Raw genomic sequence first — 19,631 nt, forward strand, 5'->3', positions numbered from 1 at the left:
CTATGAGGAAAGTTCTTCAAGCCGCTTCTTCCATTGAATTAATCATGGCTGATTGCTTCCTCATCTCCACTTTGTTCCATATCACTTGATGCATTTACCCTAAAGTTAAAGTCAAAGTTGAGTTTACTGTCATATGCACAGGTGCAGTGTAGAACATTTTCATTAATCAGGATTCACAGCATTTTGAATGACCTTCCACTTCATCATTACATACTTATGCATGAACAAATATGATTTTTTTTGTTAAAGCATTCAAAAATCAAGGTCCTTTCTATCTGTTGTAATCATGTCAGTCTTTATTAACAAGTTCCGCCAATCTCCTTTTCCTTTTCCCTACGCCATGCATCCTAAATGTTCTAAATCCTGAGACGATTGTTCCCAGCTTTGGTCACCCTGCAGTCATGTTTTCATAATAGCCTTTCCAAATTCTTTGCTATTAATCCATCCACCTAGCTGCTGATGAAAGGTTGCACCTAAGTATAATTCCTTTAAGTTTGGCCTTTCACTCAGCTGTGCATCTTTGTAGAATAATATTTATTTTGTCAGGGGCTGATGGTGGTGAGAAAGGAGGAAGATAACCTCAAAAAATGAACAAATGGAAAGATACCAGAGAGGGTTCAGGCTTACTGGAATGATGCCAGATGGGAAAGCAGAAAAGCTGATATTGTTCTCCTGATACAAGATGGGGGGGGGGGGGGGAATATGATAGATGTATACATCATTTTGGGGAATTCTGGTAGAACAAAATAGAAGTTACTTACCCAGAGAGTGCTTAAAATGTGGAATACAATGTGACATGGAGCATTTAAGGCTAATGCCATTGATGCAAAGTTTCTCATTTTTATTCATTGATCAGACTTAGGTACCTCTGGCAAAGCAAGTGTTTATCGGCAGGTCCCAGAGGGAACCTGAATAAATATATAGTGAGCAAGTGAATGAAGATTATGGTGAATGATACATTAGTGAGAAGAACTTCCCATGGAACACAGACAATGGCATAAATCAACTGAATCTAATGGCCAGTTTCTAATTCATGCAACTCTACATAGGGAGGAAAGGCATTCTTCAATCCATAAATACCTTCTCCTGAGCATTATGAACCACTTACCTCAATGAAGAATGACTTAAGTTGGCCCAGCTGATCAAAGACATTTGGTGTATAGCTGTCAAATCGCGCTGATCGTCTGTCGGCATTCTCTGCAGTAAGACGCGGAGGATGTGGCTCCTGGAAGAAAAGATGAATCAAGTCAGTAATTACAGGAATTGTCATTTCTTTGCTGTAGACAATTTTTTTCTGTTTTATCTACTCTTTCCAACATCTAAACTCTATTCCTCCTGGGATGGGAGGTTATCTATTTAAGGTTAATCTGAGCAGGAACTTCTTCACTCAGACAATTTTTGAATTCTCTACTGTGGGAAAATGTGGATAATGTTAGGTACTTTCAAGACTGCGATAAACATTTGGACAATTGATTGTGAGCTAAAATACTGGCAGATGGCTACCTGAGTTTGGGAAAGGAATAAAGATTGGTTGTAGTGCTGAAAACTACGGTGTGAAATGTGCCTGTGATGTGCAGACAGTACAGTATAGTTCAGTTATGAAATGTCTTCATGAATGAATGCAATTCAAAGGGCAGTTAAATAAATTATGCTTTTTTGTGACTTGTATTAGATACAGTCCAGATTAGGTACAACAATTCACCAGTTTAATGACCAAATACCAACATTAACTTCTGTAATTTATACTAAATTCAAATTCTCACATTTAGATGCTGGCATCTAAATCTGGATAAGTGGTTACTCTGCTATTATATTGTTATTGCTGGATTAGTAATTCTTCTTAAATCTATTGTTCTGCAGCATGCTACATTGAGGAATTAAGTTCATTTGTTCACACTGACCAGAAAATACTGACCTTAACTACTCAGGATTCTCTGACTTCAACTGGAAAATATTTCAAGGGAAAACCATATTCAAAACATTTCAATATTAGGAGAGTTCCTAATTTGTAATTTGTAACTAAAGTACAAAATGAAACAGGAAATAAGATAGAACTAAAAAGACAAATCAATTAAATTGAGTGAATGTTTTAACATGATTATTTGCAGAAGAAGGTAACAACCCAATTTAAGTTCACCTTCAGGAGTTGGCATGGGGTTTGTCCAAAGTTGCTAATGATCCCTTCTAAAGCCTTCCTTTCTGTCTCATCAGCAATTGCATCCAGATCCACAGCACCTGTGCAGAAAGTATTGAATTAATGCTGGGAGACAAAGTTGAGTCTTACAGCTTCAATTCCAAACCATCACCAAGGCTCAGAATTTAATTGGAGATGGTACCTGCATGGCCCATATCAACAGATCAAGTCAAAATACTGCTACATTAGTATGCAATGAATTTGAAACTAACAAATTTGATTTCACAGTTTAAAAATTTCTTTTGAATTGTAATCACATCTAGAAAGCATGGCCACTGTTTCATCTATCTGTACAGGATGTGGGATTGCTACAAATACTTATTGCACCTTGACTCTCCTCTAATTAACCCCAGAATTTGACAGCTTCAAAACAACCCCAGAGAGAAAAAGGATCTCGTGCTTTCCTGGTGTAAATGACAAAAACCTCTACTTGGGATTCCAGCCGGGAATAGGCATCCATTTTAACTGACATTTTGATGACAAGTTCTGTCATCTTCATCAGGGATGATGCCGAGGCATATCTATCTTGGTGGTATATATATATATATCCCCATCGTCCGTTCCTTCTGATTGGTTAACCCTCGTCCAATCAAGTTTATGCTGTCTTACTTTGTTTGCAATCGAATTCCAGTACTTATTTAGAGCAAGGCCTTCGTTGTTGTTAAAACACTTTTTCTCTAGTTTAATTTCAATGGCTCCCTTCACCACACAGTCCCAAAAGCAATTGGCACACACAATAGTTTTGTGCCATTGAAATCAATCCTAAGACCCTGAGCAATTACAGTGAATTGATTTTTAAGCTTGATGTAAAGGCCAATCCCCTGTACAGTGGATGTGATGGATTGCAGAAACATTGATGAACTCCAGCCATACCATCGACTTCAGAAGACGATTGAGATGGGAAGTCATCAATGGCCTATGCTCCACTGGAGCTAAGGGTCGAAGAAGAAGATGACTTTTCAGCTTCAGAACCAAGAATATAGAAAGGCTTGAGACAAATTAACTTCTCATGATCTGATGAACTCCACATTATAAACTTGTACTTAAACTACTTGGTTGTCACCTGTGGAGTTGCCATACCTTCATATGTACAGTAATAAAAGACATTCAGTGCTTCAACAGCTGCAGGTCCCCTCTGCTTGTAACCGAAGATCAGGTCAATCCAATCATGGAGGTTTGCAGAGACATGCTCTGACTCCTGCATGCAAAGTAAATAAAACACAATCATGTAACTGAGAAAAACAATAAAAATAAAGTGCAAAGCAGGTAAGAGAATCAGCGTGGAATGGGTTAAGTGGAATACCCAGGAGTATTGGGAAGGAGGAATGGGTTAAGTGAAATACCCAGGAGTATTGGGAAGGTACTGTGAACAATTCAGGTGAACACCAACCTGCAACAGTGAATTCTATCAGGTTAAATAAATAATGAGTGAACTATAGTACATATTTTTGCCACTAATTTTAATGACATAGGCACTTGAGTTCACATGTAATATGCTGGAGAGAGTCAACGGGCTAGGCAGCATCAGTGAAGGGAAATGGAAAGTTGACTTCAGGAGAAGGAAGCCAGAGGTCCATCAGCGGATCAGAGGTGGAGAGGGTCAGCAACTTGAAATTCCGTGGTGTTCTCATTTCAGAGGATCCATCCTGGGACCAGCATGTAAATGCAATTACAAAGAAAGCATGGTAGCATTTGACTAAACTTTGACAAAAGTTTTGACAAAATTTTGACTAACTTCCATAGATGTGTGGAGCAGAGTATATTGACTGGCTGCATCACAGCCTGGTATGGAAACACCAATGCCTTTGAATGGCAAGTACTACAAGGAGTAGTGGATATGGCCCAGTACATCATGGTAAAACCCTTGAGACCATTGAGCACATCTACATGGAACGTTGTCGCAGAAAAGCAGCATTCATCATCAGGGACCCCCACCATCCAGGTCATGCTCTCTTCTCTCTGCTGCTATCAGGAAGAAGGTACAGGAGCCTCAAGACCCACATCACCAGGTTCAGGAACAGCTATTACCCCTCAACCATCAGACTCTAGAACCAGTGGGAATAACTTCACTCAAATTTACTTGGCCCATCACTGAACTGTTCCCACAACCTATGAACTCACTTTCAAGAACTCTTCATTTCATGTTTTTTATATTTATTGCTCATTTATTTATTATTATTCTTTCTTTTACACAGTTAGTTACCTTTTTCACAATAATTTATCCGCTCTGTTGGTGTGGTCTTTCATTGATTCTATTATGGTTCTTGGATTTATTGAGTATGCCCACAAGAAAATAAATTTCAAGGTTGTATATTGTGATATATTTGTATATTTTAATAATATATTTATTTTGAACTTTGAAGAGTAAGTGATTTGAATTGAGACCCTTAATCTAGGCTGAGAGAAAGTATTGAGGAATGGTGCCAGAGTAAATTTTGACATGGGCCGCTCCATGTAACCAACAAAATTTGCAGGCACAGCTGAGGCCCATGTGAGAGCCCATGGTTACACCTCTGATTCAGAGAAAATGGAAAACTTCAAAAGGGAAGTTGGTAAGGATAAGCACAAGTTTTGTCAGGCAGAAGAGGGTGCTTATAGGGGGGATTGATTAGCTCTATGTTCCAGGAAGAAACAGAGAGCCCCCACGGCCTTCCAGTTGGGGGACAGAAAGGTACACGGACAGGATGTTCATTGTGAAAATGAGGCGGTGGGAATTCAGGCATTCCATATGATGGATTGCGATCCAAATTGTCAGCTGTTCATTTCCCTCCATAGATCCTTCCTGACCTGCTGAGGTACTCCAGCATCTTGTGTGTTGCTCCAGCTGCCAGCATCTGTAGTTTCTTGTGTCTCCAAAACCACATGAGTTCATTATAGTTTTACAATGGATTGAGATTTATGTTCTGAATGGGCTAGTTTTGCCTAGAGAACATTATATATAATAATTAACAGTACTTCAATTTCCTCAGTTGTAAGCATCCTCCATTATTGACGAGAGTTTAATTAGGATCCTGGGGGTTTTAAGAGTAAAACGATTGATATCTGTGTATATTGGAGATTGATCTGTGGAGTACTAACATTCAAAGTAGTAAACATATCGGGAAAAGAAAGAAATGATGCACGTTTGGGATACTCTTGCATTGGATTTGCTGTATCACCTATTTACCCAATCCAGTACCACAATAAAGGCAGGTGGAGTCGCAATCAATGGGAATTGTGAAGAAGCAAGTTTTCTACACAACTGGAGATTAAAACATAATAAATGTCACACCTCTCTCATCTGATTTCACATTGAGTCTGGTGTTGTACCTTGCTGTTCAGATGGATGGGAAAGAGGGCATAACACAGGATTGCAACTGAATTTTAATCTGCCAACATGGCATTTTATTGCTCTCAAGGGAACTTGGAAAAGGCTCTTAAAGGAAACCTCAAGAATTGACCAAAAAAAAAGAATTTTTTTCTCTTCTTCTTACCAGTGCTTTCCTGTGCTTATAAATGAAGTCTTCAGGAGATTTTGCCCACTTGGGCAGGACGATATCAGCCACATTTTCACTGGTCATCTGCAGGCAACCAAGATCAAACCCTAGGGAAAGGGAGGGACACAGAATTAGGATGTTAGAGGCAAAGATGTTGAGAGAGTAAAGCATAAAGAGACAGATATAGAACAAGTGAAGAAGTGGGTGGTGGGAAAAGGGATGTGAAAATAAGCGAAAGGAAGGAGTGAAGTGATAGAGGGTGTCAGAGAAAGGTGAACATAGAGAGAAAGATGAAGGAAAACAGAAACATGTACAAGTGACCCTGCATTAATCACACCACGAATTGTTTTCCAGGAAAGCAACCCGTCTGCACAGAAGGAAATGAAAATTAGTTTTCTTCAAGGATTTCTTCCTTTTTTTTCTCTTCCCCTCATTAAGCCACTATTAAATGATGTCATAGGACATGCAAGAGTTGGAACATTCCCCTTCCCCATACTCACTAGTGACCTAGCAGAAATGTGCAATGCTGTTCTAAAATAGCTGATGTTACCACCTCCTTAGATCATGCAGACCATTTGACTATAGAAGCTATTACAGCCAAATTTAATTCTAGGTGATATGTACCCAGGCACACTTCTCAACAGGGTTAGTAATATAACAATTAGGGAGAAGAATTATGATTGACTTTCTGTTTGCTTGTGCAAAGAGTTGCAGAAGACCAGTTGTAATGCTGAGGTACACTTGTAGCTTTAATTTTAATTTCTCCTGGTGTTACTAAAGCCAATAATCTGTTTGCCCATTTCAAGTGATGACAGCTGTGGATCAGTGGTAGTGCTTTGGCCTCAGGTCTGAATACTGGGATGCAACTTCAGACAACAGTTCAATACAGTACTAAGAGAATCCAATAATATTAATTGTAGTCTCAGTTAGACAAGATGTTAAAATTAGGCTTTGCCTGTACTTTCAGATGGATTTTAAACAGCTCAAGCCATTCTGGAAGTTCTATCAGCATCCTGACTATTATTTATCTCAGAACTATTGTCAAATTAATCTATTACTCATTGATCTTGGTCTTTTTGGATATTGTGACTTGGGTGAATAATTCTACCCTCATTATATCAGCACCTACACATAACAATATTTAAACAGTTTAAGGCACTTGGCTATTCCATAAAGCCATGAAAAGTATTTTATAAAATGTGTGTCCTAATGCATTTCTTAAAAAATGTTTCATGGTTTTATTGCATTTAACAGTAAAACCATGCCAACATTAAAAATGAGAACCTGCTTGATTTTAAGGAAAGAAGCCAGAGGTCTGCCTACCATTCTGGTTCTCCAGAAATTCTGGGAAGTAAAAGAATTCTGGAGTTAGCTCTTTCACGTCGACAGGGTTGTCTATCCGAACCTGCCAGGCTGCAGGAATTGAGTGGAACTGGCGGTCTGCACAATCAAACCTGTGGATCACAAATATTTAGCAATTATGGAATGTGACATGGTGTTAGTGAGTAGCCATGCTGCAGTTCACTCATCACATCTTCAGAAGGCACAACCATTCATTGATTAAATATTTCCCTTTGTATCGTGAAGGATTTTAAGTGCTCCAGGGATGTTTCTCTTATTGTATGGTTCCTGATCATTGTGGTACTGTGTCAAAAACATGGCAGCTGCATCGTCTAATGAACAGAAAGCCGGGATCATTGGGGCCCAATAATCTCAACACAGAAGCATCTGTCTTTATTGTTAGATGTAATCTTCAAAATAATTCTGTCAACAGTAGTTTAAATGATGATACATAGATGTTATTTTTTAATCAGAATTCATGTTCATCAAAATAAACTCTTACTATCTGAATTGAATGCATTCCATTTTAGGCTACTTACCTTGATTAAATATAGATTTAACCAACCACTACACTGTTCCAATAACTAAACTCAGAGGAAGTAGAGCACAATATGTATATACAAAACAGAGCTCTAAATTGTAATTAAGTACCTGGGACAAGTTCAATTCAAAACAGAACTCACTTCTTCTGTCCCATTAAACACCCACAGGTACAATTCTATTCTAGGTATCTGGTACAATTCAAGTCTAGATATCAATTTGAAGCTAATTTGAAAACAACCTTGCTCTTGTGAACTGCCACACTAAGTTGTTGTTCAAGTTCACCGCAGCAGCTTGGACTTTATTGTGTCTATTCCATATCACAATTCCCGTTTTCCTTTTTTGGTCAATGTCTTTTAACACCCTTCAGCACTCTGACACGTTGGCAGAATACCTCTTCGTGCAAGCTCCAATGACCAAGCATTTGTAACCTTCCATTACCTTTTGTGTGGAAAAAAATTTCCAGATTTTACCCCCAAAGAGCTTGGTTTTAATTTTAGATTCTGCCTTTTCTGTTGGATTAAGAATATAAGAACATATCAAGCAGCACCATCAGTAGATGATGTGGCCCTTCACTTCAGTTCCACTGTTTATCAAAGTAAAAAGTGAACCTTTTCCTCATCCTCTTTCCAACAGACATAACATGCAAAAAATCTTAACCTCTTGGATAGATTAAATTGGAACAGAGATCTCTCAGACTGCTACAATGCATATTCTTGCAATTCTGTTCACTTGGTGCCAGTCTGCTCCTCCAACTCAATGAAAAAATGCTGACCTGCCGCTTTGTAGCTGGATGTGCAAAGTAGTGAAGGGTTCGATCCGGATCATGTAGTGCATGACTCCAGCCGCATTGGAATAGTGTGTACCGTAGTGGAATTTGTCAATGTTTCCTGTAGGATCTTCAAAGCTTTCATACCTGAATGTTGAATTAGGAAGAGTTAGATCACCGACCATTCTCGCATATCGCTTACCTCAGTTTCCAAGAATTGATTTTTTACCACTTTCTTGAACTATCACAGAGCACGTTCCTTTCCTTTTACTGAAGGAATAAGTTCTGCTGTTCAACACCTTCAGCTCACTGCGGCTGTACATTACAGAGGCATAGATTTGCTACAGCAGGGACCCCAAGGCTCTAAGGAGGTATTGATGATACAACGTTCATAAATCTCCTGGCAAGGTACCAAAACCAACATTGTTATCTTCACCTGAACCCATATCCCCAGAAGACACTGTAGTTACATTTATCCAGCTCCAATGAGCAGGCTACCTCATTTGTATGTGTGATACCAGGCTCCCAACACAGATACTCTCCTCCTTGTTCTGCCATGGCAGGAAATTACTTGAGGACACAGGAAAGAATTCAAGGATACACTCAAGGCTTTATGACACTCAGCAGTTTGATCAGCCTACAGTACATCCATGTGGCTAAAAGGAACAGGCTTTTTAACTGGTCACTTCAAGATGGTTTTTGTCATCATTTGTTGTCTGTGGACAATCCCTTTTTAATAAGGCCATTTGGTAGTAATCATCATTTAGCACTCTGGATTTTCCTCATCTTATGATGGTGACAAAATGGCTGGAGACATGAACCATTCTTTATCAGACAGAAAATATCACCATCCAAACAAATACAAAGTCAAATACAACTCAACTCACTTCTCCTTTACGTCCTTTGCATGTTTATCGTTCACCACACCAATTGGGCGAGAGAGATCTCGGAAGACACTTGGATTGTTCAAATCCAACTCCTCAGATGTGTAGTCACAGATGATCCATGGAAACTGAGTTAAATAGAATAAAGTTCAGTGATAAAAACAAAATATTCTTTCTTCTAGATACTTGGGGTTTTTTAAACATAAAATCATACTCAAATGAATCAATATAAAAAAAACAATTTTGTTGATTGCTTCCAGTCATTATGTGAAATGAATTTTATGCAGTCTTGTGCCTACATTTTAATAGTCAGAATTCTAAACTGTAAACTCTGCAGAATTTAATATGAAATATTGGTATCACTTAGGAACACAAATTGAGAAAACTTGACTCAAGTACCCCTACTATATTAAGTCTACTTTGGGGAAATGTAGGAGGAGATTTACTATACAGTAACTATGTTGTATCCATGCTTTGTAAGTTTGTTACTGATATGTGTACATTTTCAACTGTTTTGCGAGCTCAGGAAGATTTGAACTTCCTTGATTTGACAGGGGGCTGAAGTGGAAGGGTCAGAACTCATCACTCCTTTACGAGCAAACTTACCACTGGATATTGGGATAGATCATTATAGGTTCTTCCTGCAATGGTGTTAAGTTGCATTAAATACTCAAAGTTGGATATCTTTCTCTGAACCCATTTCTGAAAGAGAATAGTGACATTTACTACACAGCCCGCAAAGTCACAAGATCACCCTCCTTTTTGGAACGGTGGTGTACCGCACAACAATTAGAAAGTTTTATTACATCTTTGTAATTGACTGATGAAATATCACTTAAAGTATCAACTTAATTTCTGAGACAAGAATCATAATAAATACTGGAAACCTTTCCATTATTAAACAGAGAGTTAAGGTTTAACTTCCAATACCAGCACATTAATAATTAAGGACAGAAATAAATCAATTACTTTTGGAGCTGCTCTTCACTTTGTAAGACTCCAATAAACCAACAGCCTGCCATGGAGTTCAACAAACATGCAATTATATAAAATTGGGATGTATACTCAACAAGAGTACAAAGGACAGGCCAGGGAACTACAGGGCAGTGAGCCTGACTTCAGTTGTAGGGAAGGTACTGGAGGGAATTCTGAGGGACAAGACCTACCATCACTTTAATAGTCAAGGCCTACTTAGGAATAGTCCAGGTTTTTAAGCCAATATTGACCTGGCTGGTGGCGTAGTGGCATCAGTGCCGGACTTCAGGACGAAAGGTCCCGAGTTCGAATCCAGCCAGCTCCCCTGCACGCTTTCCATTCGTGCTGGGTTACGAGCTGGTGATCTCTTTGGAATCTCACCCGGCAGAAGGCAATGGCAAACCACAGCTGTAATTTGAGGGATTTTAAAAAAACACCTGAGAGTGAGTACAAGATTGCAACATTTAAGAAGCATTTGGATAGGTATAGGAGAGACGAGGCTTGTAAGGTTAGGAGCCAAATGCAGGCAACTGGCAGGGAGAATGCTGTGCGTGGCGTGGACCAGTTGGGTTGAAAAATGCAGTATTACTCTTATGAAATTGCACTTCCTGGTTAAGGAGTACAAACAGAATAACAGTTACATGGTCTAAGTGTGCAGCACACCACTGGTCTATGTCATGCACTATTTCTGAAATTATTTTTTAAAATTTTCTTTACCAAATTTTGAAATCAGAGTACAAGCATGGAACTGAAACTCGATTGCTTGTTTGGAGCTAGAAAGCCAGAACAAATTTCTGCTTTACACATCTCTAAGGATATTTCAGTATGATGAATCTGAATCAGAATCAGCCTTAATATTACTGGTATGCCATGAAATGTGTTGTTTTGAGGCAGCAGTGAATTGCAATACATTGTAGTAAAACCATAAATTACAGTAAGTGTATATAAGTAAATAAAATTAGTGCAAAAAGGCAGGAGAAAATATGGTGTAAGTGTTCATGGGTTCATTGTCCATTCAGAAATCAACTATAAACTTTAAAGTGGATAAATACTGTACTTCAAAGGAAAGATTTTCAGGGCTTTGGAGAAAGGACACAGCAGTGGGGTTCATTTGGCAGTTTTTTCCCCAAAGAGCCTGTATCGGCTCAATGGGCAAAATGTGACAGTCATTGACATCCCAATTCACACAGAGGCACAGCACCTTACCTGAGTTAATCCAGATGCTTTTAGCAGTTCCTGTGGAGAGCGGCTATCGAAGTAGAAGAGGTTGGGGGGTCGTGCTGCCAGGATGCGCGAGTACACTTTGTTTCGGACCTGTATAAAAACAAGAGAGTAAGGTAGGTAATCTCGGTAACTTTACTTGCACAACATTATTACGTGAACTTTCTTTATGCATTAATTGGTCGGGTGAAAAGGAGAGCATGAATGGATACGGTAGAGTGGGTATTTTATTTCCTTGCTTATTTACACAAGGCACATTTACCACTGAAACTAGTAAGGGTTGCTGGAACAGTTTTTCTCTGCCATAAATGCTATATCAAGCACTACATGTTTGCTTTTGCACATCTTAAGGTTTTGAAAGATGCTACAAGAATAAAAAGGTTTGCTTTACTTCAGATCTAAACAGGAATTATCTTGCTCAATATGTTCACACAAGTGACATTGGTGCAGTCTTGTCAGATTTTTGCAGTGATATTCATATCCCAGAGTGTTCACACATACAGTACCACCTCTCCTTCCTATTTTCCACATTGTCAGTAGGTTTTCTTTAGTATTGCTGCAGATGCCATCACCTAGGCCAGACAGTGCTAACAGCGGAATATTCTTTATGGTAGACAGCCATTTTCAAGTTAAGAAAAAAACAAGTTCAATGTATTGAGGTCATACCACAATGTATCAAGATCATATCTTACTTCAATCAGCTCTTAAAGGTACATTCACACTCATACACAATATACCTGCGACATATCATGCAAGCCATTGCTTGTCCTTAGAATCACAGCTACTGTGGGAAACAGGCTGTGATATATGGACAAATTTTGACATCACTCTGCTGACGTTCATTATTCAAACTGAAGAGAACACTACTGAATAAAAGGAAGAGAGGCAGTTTTGAGGCAGGAAGACTCAACATCCATTGTGTTGTTCAACTGTGATAATATTCTCATTGAAATAGGAGATTGGGGGTTCATAGTTCAAAACCAAGACTCCCAGACAAAAACAACAGGAATTCTGCAGATGCTGGAAATTCAAGCAACACACATCAAAGTTGCTGGTGAACGCAGCAGGCCAGGCAGCAGCTCTAGGAAGAGGTACAGTCGACGTTTCAGGCCGAGAAGGGTCTGAAAGTCATTAATAGGGGAATAGTATTTATAAAACAACTAAAGGACAATGAACACATTAAACTCCTCTCTTCACTGTACTTAGATGTAAAAGGATCTGCATTTTTTGGACATAGCATAGGGGAGCTCTCTCTCATTTGTACTACCCAATATATACCTCATGATAGATGTCGTAGAAACAGATGTTTCTGATTCAAAAATAAGAAGAAATATGCTGGAAACACTGAACAGGTTGGGCAGCGTCCGTGGAAAGAGAAACAAAGTTGGTGCTTCGTGTGAGAATTGACAAGCTATCTTTTGTATACTACATACAACCTTGAGTTTTGTCTCCTTACAGGCAGCCACAAAACAAAGAAACCCGATAGAACCCGATAGAAAAAGAGAAGACCATCAAACACCCAATGTGCAGAACAAAAAACAAATTGTGCCAACAATAAAAGTAAGCAAATAGCATTCAGAACTGAAGTTCACAAAGGTGAGTCACAGTCACGAAGCCAGTCATCAGTGCAGTCGATTCAGGAGCCTATTAGCTCACAGCATCAGTTCAGCACAGAGAAGAGTAAACCTTGCAGGGCAGCAAGCTGAACTGACCCATCCTTCCCCTCCGGCCTCTACATCTTGACCTTTTCAAGTTGGCCCGGCACTCAAATTGGCCAAATCCCAGGTTCTTCCATGCTCTCAGACCAGAGCCCTGCCACTTTGATAGGCTCTCGGGCCCGAGCCCATACTTTTATTGCAGTTCCACACCAGAATGGTTAATATCCTCAGCAATGGTTAAATTGTATTAAACCACTTCCTACAATGGCTTGAAGATGACCTGGTACTATGTCCTCATGGCAATTAGAGATTGACAGTAACCTTCAGCTTTACCAGAAATAAGTCACATTTCAAAAACTGAAACCTAAAAATAACCCAAACCACATCCCAATTAATTATAGGAAAGACATTGCTTTAAAAAAAGATACCTTTTTCTTGAAATTGACAAAGTAGTTTGATTGATCAATGAAGAAGAACTCCAGAGCAGATCTCCTTAAGTTATAGCGCCTCAGATGTACTTCCCGGAGTTGGGAGAGAGGACGCTTGAAATCATACCCAATACCTGAAAGTGAAACACAACAATTCAGTGTACCTTGTTCCTTCCTCTCTCGATGGCCATGATTCACTCCCAAAACCCATAAATCTGCAGCCGTGAAGGACAATGGCAGCAAGTGCATGGAGCACCACCACCTCCAGGTTCTCCTTCAACTTGTACGATATCCTGATTTGGAAACAGATTGCCAATCCAATCCTTCATGAACACTCGTTCCTGAAGAACACTGGGAATATGTTCATTAATTGTACCTCAGCACTTCAGAATGTATCGTCACCTTTTCAAGGGCAATTAGGTATGGGCATTGAATACTGGCCTAGGCAGCTATGCACTAATTCTTTATAAAAATTGAGCGTAGTTCATTGATGTCAACAAAACAGATTTTCTGGAAAGAACGCAGGGTGCAATCTTTGCTTCTTTTAGCATTTAGCCTGCGTGACTGCACAAATTTTTATCCTGATGTTGGTAATGATCAATTAACTAAGACTGAATTCTCTCTCAGGAGATATAAAAGTTTCAAAAGTACCACTTTGAGAGTAACAGGGTGCTTCCATTTGGTATTCATCCATCAACCATCTTCTCTAATCTTAAATTCATCCAAAAGATCCACTGTCAGGTGCTAACCACGTTGCTTTCTGAGATCCCAATACTCCAAAATTCCGCTGTTTTTTGAGGATTATCACCACTCCAGCAATGATTAATTTTCCCCAAGAATGTGTTATAATTCAGGAACACTGGCCTGGCTTGTGAAGAAGTCCATGATTTCTGAAACTGGATTCAGGAATTATCACACTGGACATTATTTAAGGAAAGAGAGGGAGAGCAAAAAGGAGACAGAAGGAGCACGAAGAAGGGAGGGCAAGAAAGGAAGAGTGCAAAATAAAGGGAGACTGAGGAGTGAGAGAGAAAGAGAGGGAGACAAAGGGAGAAATGGAGAGTGAGAAAAAGAGAAAGGGAGAATAATGTAGGGGAGAGGGGAGAGAGAGGGGGGAGAGGGGGAGGGGGAGAGTAGTCTTTTCACTATAAAACAGTCATCAGTCAGTTATCAAGAGTATGGTAACAGTGGGATAGAAGCTGTCCTTGTGTCTGGTGGTCCATGCAGAAGGCATCTGATAAAATTATTTTCAAGATTATTCAAAGAATTGTAATTGCATGGGATTAAATCTAACTTTGTGACATAGGTTCTGATTGATGGGATACTACCCCCATGTATCTACATTGTAGCTCCAAAATACATTAATATCAAAATTACTCAGATAAAGAATGCAGAATATAAAAACTTGCAAAGGCTTTCTTTGTCAAAGCCACAAGGTACATCAGGTGCATGGGGACAATAGGATTTATAGATCGTAAACAGATCAAGTGCAAGGGAAAAATAATAGCAAGTAGAGTTCAACTTGAAAATGTGAGATCTTTGGGTCCAAGAGAAGTAACTTGGAATACATTTTATTATTTGTGAACTATAGAGGGGGTTTTTGCTTTTATACAAATCCTAGTAACATAAATAATCAGAAATGTCATCAAGTTATGGGCTTTACTTAAAGTGAATTGGAATACAAAAGTAAGGAAGTAATGCTTTAGTGTCCAAAGCTTTGATTAGTTTCCGTATAGAGAAATGCAATCAGTTTTAGAGGCTGCACCTCAGAGATGATATATTGGCAGTGCAGATTCATCACAATAATAGAAACCATAGAAAAACTACAGCACAGAAACAAGGCCTTTTGGCCCTTCCTGGCTGAGCCGAACCATTTTCAGCCTAGTCCCACTGACCTATAGAAACCATAGAAAAACTACACCACAGATATTTTAAATGGATAAATTGCAAAGACAGATCTGTAGAGATGGCTTGCATACCCTCAAGCTTATTATCTGAAGCAGAAGTAGTTAAAATGATATGGAGAAAATATTTCCTCTGTTGGGGAAAACCAGAGCCGAAAATCACAAATTTTAAAATAGAAATCAAGTACTCTGAAGTGTAAACAAGAAGCATTTTCCTACAAAAAAAACTAGAGAAGTCAATAAAAATTCTTCTTCAGAAGGCTGATCAATCAAAATTGTTTTTTGTTGACAAATAGAGATCAATAGAGTTTCAGTATAGATCAGCTACAATCTTGATGAATAGTAGTAAAAGCGGAGTCCAAATTCCTACATCACCCTTACTGAATCTTGATTCAGGTGAAGCACGGCTTTGAAATGCTAGCCTGGAGAATGCAATCAAATCCAAATCACTGGAATGGGAATGACAATTGGAACAATTAGTTACTATTGAAACATCAACCCAGCTGCAGAACAGTTTCAGGACTCTCACCCTCTTCTGTCTCTTCTTTCTCTGAGCTGCCATCATAGAAATAAATATGCTGTGTGGTGATCTCTAGACGTCCAGGGATGACTGCAACAATTGTGATCAGCTCACAATCCTCAGAAATCACTAACTTCTCCTTCTGACTGGGTTCGTCAGGTTCAACCCTACAAAAATAAAATTGGAAATTGAACATGGGCTAGTAATTCAATCCAGATTAGCAGTAGCACATCATCAAAACACTGAACCCTAAAGTTAAATGCATGCAAACTTTACTTTTATCCCAAGCAAGCTGCTGCTAAGGCCATGTTATAAATCAATTGCATTTTGATCAATTTCTGCACGTCAATGAAACAGTGTCAAAATATGACACAGTTACTCATATTTACTCGGTTCCTATATGCCAGCAGATTCTGCTGTCTCTGGTGCTTTTATATTTTAAAGATGCATTGGATGATAGTTCTTTAAAATTGAAAGGGAGGATTAAGAGCACCAACATCTTATAAAGAAGTCAGTAAAAAGGAAATAAGCTGAAAACGTTATGCCATGTTGGAAAGTAGAACAGAAAGAAATGATACAGGAAATGGAGATATCCACTATGAAGTTTAGTTTGCTTACTGGTTGATAGCAGCAACATTACTCGAGACATCCGGGTATCATTCCATAAGACCATTAGACAAAGGTGCAAAATTAGGCCATTCAGCCTATTGAGCTTGCTCCACCATTCTATCACGGCTGAATTATTATTCCTCTCAACCCCATTTTCCTGCCTTCTTCCTGAAATCTCTGATACACTTACAAATCAAAAATCTACCAATCTCTTCTTTAAATATACCAAATGACCTGGCCTCCATAGCCATCTGTGGTAATGAATTCCACAATTCACCCACCATCCAGCTAAAGAAATTTCTCTTCACCTCTGTTCTAAAGGGACATCCCCCTTTTCTGGTACTATGACGTCTGGTCCTAGACTATAGGAAACATCCTCCCCACATCCACTCTAGGCATTTCAATATTCGACAGGTTTAAAGGAGATCCTGCTCATTCTTCTAAACTTCAGCAAGTACTGTTCTAGGGTGTTTTTTAAAAAATCATTTTCAGGATGTGGGTGTCTCCGGTAAGACATGAAGCTATTTCTGTGGTTGCATGATAAAATAGAGCTGTGAAGCAACCTGACGTAATGAAGTGTTTTTCAAGTCACTCTAAGTGAAGCTAAAGTTACAGATTGTTGTGTGAGCAGTCAGTTATTTGGTCAGATCAGCGATAAATCAGCATGAATAATCATCTGGGTTTTTTCATAACTATCTGACAACTTCAAGCTCCGAAAAACTGGGCTGTTTATTTCAGGATTTTAAAAATCAAGATCAAAATCAGAAACTGCTGACAACGGTGGAAAAACTTGACTGATTTCCGGCATTGGTTAAAAACTGAAGTTGTTGCAGTAGCTGAACTGAATTTCCATTTAACTTAACTGCGCCCACCCCCCCCATCCTTTTCTACCCCTCCAGGAAAAAAGTCTGCTCTTAAACTGAAAGGAGATACTGTAACATTTATCTTTGACCCTATTGGGAAGAGGCCAAGGTTAATACGGTTGGCAACAGCCAATCCTGGATCAGTGCCAGAATAGCGAACTAAACATGAACATAGGTCATTTGTTGTGAGTATGTGAAGAGTAGACTATGGCTGAAGCATCATTTCTACTGACTTTCATGCAATACCAGTGTCATCGTAGAGACTGATAGATTTGAGGCCATTTTGCAGACAGAGAAAGCAAACTAAAAATGACTGTTAGAATCCCTGCTTTGCAAAGAAAAAAAATCTGGTCATTGTTTTAGTGCTGCTTGTGATCTCTTGTCATGTGCCAACTGACATCTGAATTACTTTATTGTGTGTACACAGTTTGCAATATCCTGAAATTATTAAAAATTTCAAAATTCTAAATCTCCTTTAACATCCTTGCCTGTGCCAAGAGTTCAATCCTTTTCGTTCCAGAGTTCGATCCTTTTTGTCCTTATGTCCCAAGATCTTGGATTTTCATTGGATATTTAGTGCATTCTTTATTTACTTACTAGAATGTGAAAAGAGGCCATATAATCTACTGAATCCACCTAGACCAATCCCATTAGACTAGATTGGGTTTCAGCATTTTGGATACAGCCTCTATGAACACAGATGTTTCACTGATCAAACACTTACTGGTTGTTAAGAAAAACCAGGTCTTCATCTCCAAGCTGATCATCTTCCAGCTCACTAACTTTAGCCTCCTTTGCTACAGCCAGTGGTAGAGATTCTGGTGGGGTTCTTGCCTGATCACTACCTATGAAGAATCAAAAAGAATCATTCAATTTAGAATTCACCAACATTGCAACATTCATCAAATGCAACACTTCAATTCTGTTGTAATTAAGGACTTGGGTGCTTCTGCATGTGTTGTAGCCGCTTTCCTTCTACTTGAATCACTTCAGGATAGATGCTGTTAAAAGTCTTTGAGCAGTGTGATTCACTGCAGAGCTTGGTGAGGTATCAAAGTAGGCTACGTGGAGTCATTTAGTTAGTTCTGAGATTCTGATGCTGGGGCAAACTTGAAATATAATGTTATGAGGTTAAAAACAGTTGCTATGTTTCTTGCAATATTTGCTTATTAGACCATATGACAGTGAGACATCAGAGCAGAATTAAGCCATTCAGTCCATCAGGTTTTTCCACCATTCACTCATGAATGATTTATTACTCCTCTCAACCCCATTCTCTTGCCTTTTCCCCATAACTTTTGACACCCTTACTAATCAAGAACCTATCAAGCTCTTATTTAAATGTACCCAATGAATTCAAAGTTCTAAGTTCAAAGTCCAAAGTAAATCTATTATCAAAGTACATATATTTCACCACTATATCCCACCTTGAGATTCATTTCTGCAGACGTTCATAGTACCGCAGAGAAATACAATAAAATCAATAAAAAACCACACACAAGCGGAGACTGACAAACAATAGTCATAGTCATACTTTATTAATCCCGGGGGAAATTGGTTTTCGTTACAGTTGCTCCATAAATAATAAATAGTAATAGAACCATAAATAGTTAAATAGTAATATGTAAATTATGCCAGTAAATTATGAAATAAATCCAGGACCAGCCTATTGGCTCAGGGTGTCTGACCCTCCAAGAGAGGAGTTGTAAAGTTTGATGGCCACAGGCAGGAATGACTTCCTATGACGCTCAGTGCTGCATCTCGGTGGAATGAGTCTCTGGTTGAATGTACTCCTGTGCCCAACCAGTACATTATGTAGTGGATGGGAGACATTGTCCAAGATGGCATGCAACTTAGACAACATCCTCTTTTCAGACACCACCGTCAGAGAGTCCATTTCCATCCCCACAACATCACTGGCCTTACGAATGAGTTTGTTGATTCTGTTGGTGTCTGCTACCCTCAGCCTGCTGCCCCAGAACACAACAGCCAACATGATAGCACTGGCCACCACAGACTCGTAGAACATCCTCAGCATCGTCCGGCGGATGTTAAAGGACCTCAGTATCCTCAGGAAATAGAGACGGCTCTGACCCTTCTTGTAGACAGCCTCAGTGTTCTTAGACCAGTCCAGTTTATTGTCAGTTCGTATCCCCAGGTATTTTGTAATCCTCCACCATGTCCACACTGACCCCCTTGATGGAAACAGGGGTCACTGGTATCTTAGCTCTCCTCAGGACTACCACCAG

The 19,631-nt window shown here is 39.2% G+C and overlaps 1 protein-coding gene across 4 annotated transcripts in view; it reads right to left on the reverse strand.

Annotated features, from left to right (window-relative positions):
- nbeal2 (neurobeachin-like 2) overlaps positions 1–19,631 on the reverse strand; it is a 231,554-nt gene that overhangs the window by 21,336 nt on the left and 190,587 nt on the right. For all 4 annotated transcript variants that reach the window (XM_063057260.1, XM_063057242.1, XM_063057257.1 and 1 more), the window contains 12 exons: positions 18,107–18,227; positions 15,920–16,077; positions 13,487–13,620; positions 11,386–11,493; positions 9,811–9,906; positions 9,208–9,332; positions 8,327–8,467; positions 6,994–7,124; positions 5,668–5,777; positions 3,275–3,392; positions 2,138–2,235; positions 1,109–1,225 (listed from right to left, as the gene is read on the reverse strand). In XM_063057260.1, the coding sequence (XP_062913330.1) occupies positions 1,109–1,225; positions 2,138–2,235; positions 3,275–3,392; positions 5,668–5,777; positions 6,994–7,124; positions 8,327–8,467; positions 9,208–9,332; positions 9,811–9,906; positions 11,386–11,493; positions 13,487–13,620; positions 15,920–16,077; positions 18,107–18,227 (1,457 nt within the window). The remainder of the gene's footprint in view (positions 1–1,108; positions 1,226–2,137; positions 2,236–3,274; positions 3,393–5,667; positions 5,778–6,993; positions 7,125–8,326; positions 8,468–9,207; positions 9,333–9,810; positions 9,907–11,385; positions 11,494–13,486; positions 13,621–15,919; positions 16,078–18,106; positions 18,228–19,631) is intronic.

The sequence above is a fragment of the Mobula hypostoma genome, chromosome 1 (assembly GCF_963921235.1).
Source record: "Mobula hypostoma chromosome 1, sMobHyp1.1, whole genome shotgun sequence".
In the NCBI taxonomy this organism is placed as follows: Eukaryota; Metazoa; Chordata; class Chondrichthyes; order Myliobatiformes; family Myliobatidae; genus Mobula; species Mobula hypostoma.